At 40.9% G+C, this 6413-nt stretch overlaps 1 protein-coding gene across 4 annotated transcripts in view; it reads right to left on the bottom strand.

The window, feature by feature from the left end:
- The window catches only part of LOC121518755 (roundabout homolog 1-like), a 160588-nt gene extending 156958 nt beyond the window's left edge, over positions 1-3630 (bottom strand). For all 4 annotated transcript variants that reach the window (XM_041801326.1, XM_041801325.1, XM_041801324.1 and 1 more), the window contains exon 1: positions 3088-3630. In XM_041801326.1, coding sequence (XP_041657260.1) covers positions 3088-3148 — 61 coding nt within the window. In that variant the 5' untranslated portion in view covers positions 3149-3630. The remainder of the gene's footprint in view (positions 1-3087) is intronic.
- Between the last annotated feature and the right edge of the window lie 2783 nt (positions 3631-6413).

A 6413-nucleotide genomic window follows, 5' to 3' on the forward strand; every position in this document is an offset into this window, starting at 1 on the left:
CCTCTGCAATAGCCAATCAGGAAGCAAGTTGACCAAAGTAGGAAGTAGACTGATTTGTAAGCAACAACATGGGTGTTAACCTACTACAACCAGACTGACTAGAGAGGGAGCTGGACCAAAACTGGTACCCCAACAGACAGAGCAGGTAGCTAACATCTAGCCACAATCATGCTTTAAAGAGGCTTGTCTTACACCTACCAAGTGACGGGTATGTTAAATAACTAAATACAAATAATCAGCCTTTTCCCTTATGGTCTAGTTTTCTTTTGTAGGTCCTGAGGAACCATCTGTTTTAATACGACTCAGTTTCACAACCAGTAACAAACCCCTCACGGGACCTTATATATCAAAATATCATCTAAATTATTATCCACTCATAAGATTCAGAGTGCATGGAGCCATGTTCTCCAACTGAAAACCCCCAAGCTCTCGGCTTTAAATCTGTCCAAGTGAAGCCTCTCTGTTCCTCATTAACCTGCAGCTCCTGTAATGTATGCACCACTGAGGGCTGAGGATGATAACCTCCCATGTCCCGCTCTGACTGCTCATATGCATTCTTGCAAACAACGATTGTATCTCTGCTTACAACAACATATTCTCCCATAAACCTGGCTCTATCTCTCCTTTACTCCTTTGGATTCTTACTGTAGCTATTAATTTCCCCTTGTGTGATAAGAGCTTGTAAAAGGCTTTCTTCATTACACTGGAGTAAGCATTTAGATAGATGGGTCACTTACAGACACCGGGCAGCTCTGGGCATGAGTCAGAGGCCACATACAGTTACAGCTGGCCGCTAGGTCTGGGAAATGTGGACCCAAAGTCAAATTGAATGAGTTTTAAACTGAAGGCAATACACGATGTGAAAACCTACATTTGATTCTAGTAAAATGTAACAACATTTAAACTTGTGTAATTCCACAGCAACAAAAACAGAAGACCTATGAACTCAATATTGCTCTTTTTTGTTCTTTTACATCATCCCAGATTGCAGCCAAACTCCTGCACATAACCCTAAATTGAGCAAAAACATTGGCAACAATTTTCTGATCAGTTTATCAAATGTGTTGCACTTTAAATATGATAAATGCATTTATGAATCAGCTATGGTCAATATAATGTGCCTTTAATGTCAAAGTGAAAACAGACTTCTACAAAGACCTGTCAATTGAAAAAAATATGCAAGGTAAAAAAAGTGCATAAATATTCTCCCCCTTTACAGTAAATGACCTAATTCAACAGAACTTCAGTAAATTGATGCTAGTAGTCTCACAATTACTGAAATGTTGATCAACTGAGTGCAGTGAATGTGTCTCAAGTGATTGTAGTACAAAGTCACCTGTTTTTGGAAGGTCCAGTCACTGGTTAATCAGTGTTCCTGGCTACCATTACACCATGATGACAAAAGAACACTCCAAGCAACTCAGAGAAAAGGTTATTGAAAAGTATAAGTCAGAGGATGGATACAAAAAATTCCAAGTTAGTGAATATCCCCCAGAATTCAGTTAAATCCATTCAAAGAAATTGAAGGAATATGGCACAAGTGTAAATCTGTCTAGTTCAGGCCATCCTCACAAACTTAGAGGACATGAAAAGAAGGAGACTAGTGAGAGAGGCCACCAAGACATCTATGACTACTCTAGAGGAGTTACAGGCTTCAGCAGCTGAGATGGGAGAGACTCTGCATACAACTGTTGCCCAGGTTCCTCACCAGTCAAAGCTTTATTGGGAGAGTGGCAAAGAGAAAGCTAATGTTGAAGAAAACTCATACTTATCTTGACTGGAGTTGGCCAAAAGGCACTTTGGAGACTCCATGGTCAAGCTGAATAAAGTTCTTTGGTCTGATGAGACAAAAATTGTGCTTTCTCATCATCAAACAAAATGTTATGTTTGGCAAACGCTGCACATAACAACAAACACACTATTCCTACTGTGAAGCACAGTGGTGGCAGCACCATGCTGTGGGGATGCTTCTCGGCAGCTGGCCCCGGAAGGCTTGTAAACGTAGGGGGTAAAATAAGTGCCGCAAAATCCTGGAGGACAATCTTATTCAGTCTGCAAGAGATCCAAGGATTGGGAGAAAATTTATTTTCCAACAATACAATGACCGGAAGCATACAGACAAAGCTACAAAGAATCGGTTTAAAGACGACAAGTGGAATATTCTGGAGAGGCTGAGTGAAAGCATAGACCTCAATCCAATAGAGGATATTTTTGCTGGACTTGAAAGGATTGTTCACGACTGATCCCTGTGAAACCTGACAGAGTTTGAGCAACTTTGCAAAGAAGAATGGAATAAAGTCGCAGTGTCCAGATGTGCAAGCCTGATTGAGACCTATCCACATAGACTTAGCTGTGATTGCAGCCAAAGGTGCTTCTATTAAATACTGACTTGAAGAGGGTGAATATTTATGCAATCCCTTTTTTTAAATGACATATCTTTATTCAATTGACATTACTTTGTAGACATATGTCTTCACTTTAAAATCAAAGAGATTTATTTACACATTTGTTGTAAAAAAAAAAAAAAAAGCCAAATTTCATTGACCATGATTGATTTATTAAGGGGATAAAACATGCAAGGGGGTGAATACTTTTTAAAGGCGCTTTTGACTAGGCTATTAACATAAATGCTCATTAAATTAAACAAAACGTTTTGCCCCCCATTTAGCCTTAGCATGTTTAATTGATCATGTGATCAATAAGCATAGTGGGTCTCACTACAAGGTCTTTTACAGAGCTTTAGGCCTTGCATCTGTTTTACAGTTCATTCAACACTCTGGCCAGGTAAAGTCAAAGGAAACGCATTTTTTTTTTTTTTATTTCAAATCTGTCAGATCCATTATCTCGTTTGAAAATGTACTGATGTATCTAAAAACTCGATATACTGCCCAGCCCTACCGGCAACTCAGAGAAAAGGTGACCGAAATACCCACAGGGTGCCTGGATGGACCCAAACTTGGCCATTCATCATCCCCTCTCCACCACTCTCTCTCTACCATTTCAAAGGCTTTCATGCACAAACGTAAGCTTTTATTTTGAAACTTCCACCACTCCGTGAGGAAATCTGTGCAGATAAGAAACTCCTACCTGAACAAATGTGCAGAAATGCCAGTAAACAGTAAATCCCCGTCAAACAGGCAGGCATCATTCAAGAGCAGCTGGTGTAAATCCAGTCAGAATGCGCTTTTCTGTCTTGTCTATTTCATCTAAATCACAACTTCTGCTGCAGAGCCGAGTGGAAAAGAGTTCCTGAACTCCGCGATACTTCAGAAAATACTGTTCAGCAGTGCTCCAAAGAAAGTAATTATCTATCTGAATCAAAGTTCAGATCAGTCGCAGACATCGTTGCGGGTAAACTCGAGAAGTAATCCACTCCACAGCACTTGGATTCTCTCCACTCCTCTCTGACTCCTCACTTCCAAACGCTGATAACTTCGCGGAATTCATCGGTGATCAGATCCGCTGTTAGTTCCACTTCAGGAGAAGCTTTCTGCAGCTGAAGAGAGAGCAAGAATCCGCAGAGTAAACCCGTGTCGTTGCTTTCACTTTAATGGGTTTAAATGTGGAGTTTTAGCCCGGTTTGGTGGGACTGGCGCTGGTTGGATGAGGCGCCGTGCGTCTCTGCGCACACTGATGGTTTGGCTTCTCCTCTCTCCAGTCAGAGGCTTTTCTGTTGTGTGGAGGAGATTCCTGCGAGTCAGGCACCATCTAACCGCATAAGGATCCATTCACAGCACGAGGCTCCACTAGGCTTTGCATTTTCATGCCCATTGTGAAAAAGATCCAGGCTTGTGCTGCATGAGGAATACTGGTGGAACATCCAAATTACAGCAAAATGTGCATTCGTTTGAGTTAATAGAGATTATCAAGACCTATAAAGCAGCATCACGCCTGCAGTCCTGAATGTAGATGCTGCACCAATTAAATGATTTGTTTTAAGTGTCCATCACTCTGAAATATATTCAAAAATACTCCTTTATGAGCTGCTGAGAATTCCCAAACCAGACATTAATATTCTACTGAGTGCCTGGAGTTGAAAGTGAGCATTATTTGACCTTGATGCATGATTTATCTTATTTTTATCCCCTTTTCAAGAGGGACGTGCACTTTTATGCTCTTATTAAAACCTAAAGGGACCAGCCCAGGTTATTCACAGGCTATGGAAAAAATGGGACTGTGCCTTTATCCACACCCAGCAGGAACAGCAGCAGAAACATCTCTGTGCTTCGTCTTTCCATGACAAAAATCAATGAAATGTTCACCCTGTGACCTCTCCACTCACCACTGGGAAATTAAAGGACATTTTAAGTGCATTAGAAACCAAATACCGAACATATTACATGCTGAAGTAATAATCACAGGACTTGATTGAATCCTACTTAAATACAATACATTCTGAGTCAGGAAGATGCATTAATATTTCATAGTTACAGTGCTCCTCAGAAGTGGAGAACCTCAGGAATGATTGTCTCAGCATGTCAGGACGCCCCCTGCTGGCTGCAAAGCTGCAGCACACTCTGCTGTGATGGCACACTGGATTTATCCAGAGCAGATTTCCCAGACAATTAAATGCACAAGTGGTGTTCAAGGTTGAAATTCTTTGCACCTTTCCACACCAAGGCTGCATTAAACCACAAAATATGCAAACTGAATAAAGCGCATGCATAATTTCTACAACAAGAGGCACGTCTGTGAAATTCCTGAGCATGCCAAAACAGAATTAGTAACACAAAAACAGAGGATAATTATAGATTCAATAAAAATTCATCTTCTTCATAAATCTCATTGAGACTGAGCAAAGTTTGCTCAGCCCTCCCTGCCCTCTCGCCTCAAATCCTTTAATTGCAGATTGTGGAGCACTGCTGGCTGTGCTGAATGAAGCATGCTCTCTATGCTAAGAAAAAGGGGAAAAAAGCAAACAGCTGAGAAACAATGGGTTAAATGTGATGAACTACAATCCAACAAGCAGAACATTTCTGCCTTGAAATATGCAAACTAACCCCAGCACAAAAAGTAAGGAAATTTGTGTTTAGTAGATTATTTCCTCGTTACAATGCGTCTTGGCACTAAGTCTGCCAAGCCTGTTTATTTCCTTTTTATATGGTGCCACATTTGTAAGGAACATGTATTTGTTGGATGAGCAGCAGAGCAGAGTATGTGGGTTGTACCCGTGAAAAATTTGCCAGATCTTCTCTGCCAATGTGAAACAGCTTATTCTGCCATTGGCTCTTACTAGATGTTTGGTGACTTGGATGATTGGCAAACAGGAGCCTCGGTAGCGTGTTGAAGAACCAAACACAGCTGCAACAGCCTGGCACCCCCTCCTAAAGTCACCAGCCTGGTCACACACTGCTGTGGGATGGCATCCCTTTCTTCAAAAAGCATCTGTTACAAGGAAATGGCCTTCTTGGGGTGTCATCTTCTTGGGACGCCCACTTCACAGCCAGTCCCTGAAATTTCCCATTATATGGAACTTGGCCTTCAGTTTAGAGTTGGAAGCTCACTCTAAATCAGTGCTTCTCAACTGGTGGGTTGGGACTCAAAAGTGGGTTTTTAAGTTCTTTCTAATGGGTTGCGAAGGTGTGCCAGGAAAAAAGATGTGATAAAAACTCCATCTACAGACGCCCTAAGTGGACATACCGTAATTTCATATATGTGTATTTTTTTGTTAGGTTTTCCTATGATTTCGAGTAAAACTCAGTATTTTTCCTCAAGATTTCTACCTATTTGGCTCTCTTGTTGGAAAAATGAGGCTGGTTTACCAAAAAAACAAGGAAATTCTTTAAAAAATTAACAAAATTAAGTGCTTTCTCAGGAAAATTGAGTAAAATAAGGCGCATGCATGCAAATCCTTCTGTAAAGATGTGCTTTTCTAACGTGTTTATTTTGTCCTGTCTCTTTGAGCACTAAGTTTTTCTATTGAGGGTGCAAATATCAACATTTTTTGGAGTGTTATTTTGTCTTTATGGTGTAATGGTAGCCAAGAATACTGATTAACCAACATTCATGAAATAAATGAAGATTTTTTTTAATTTAGGTCGTGATTCAAAGAGGAGGTGGGGGGTCCTGATGCCTGACCAGTTGAGAACCACTGCTCCAAATAATGCCGCAACTTGGTTTTACAGAACACCAGTTTGAAGCTGCCCTATAACACAGGCCCTATACTACCAGATGGCAAACATGGCATGGTGATTCTTGGAGCAGACACCTACTGGCCACTGTAAGCTCAAAACAAGAGTCAAAAGCAACAGCAGAATCAGGCTGGCCACACACTACAAGATTTTAAGATCAATTAGAGGCCAAAATTGCCCCCCCGCCCACGACTGAAGGGGCATATTCTTTCTCTATTTATCTGAACAATCCTCAAGTGTGTGGTGACAACTTGATTATTTTACTATTACTTGAATTGCAGA

The sequence above is a fragment of the Cheilinus undulatus genome, linkage group 12 (assembly GCF_018320785.1).
Source record: "Cheilinus undulatus linkage group 12, ASM1832078v1, whole genome shotgun sequence".
Taxonomy (NCBI): Eukaryota; Metazoa; Chordata; class Actinopteri; order Labriformes; family Labridae; genus Cheilinus; species Cheilinus undulatus.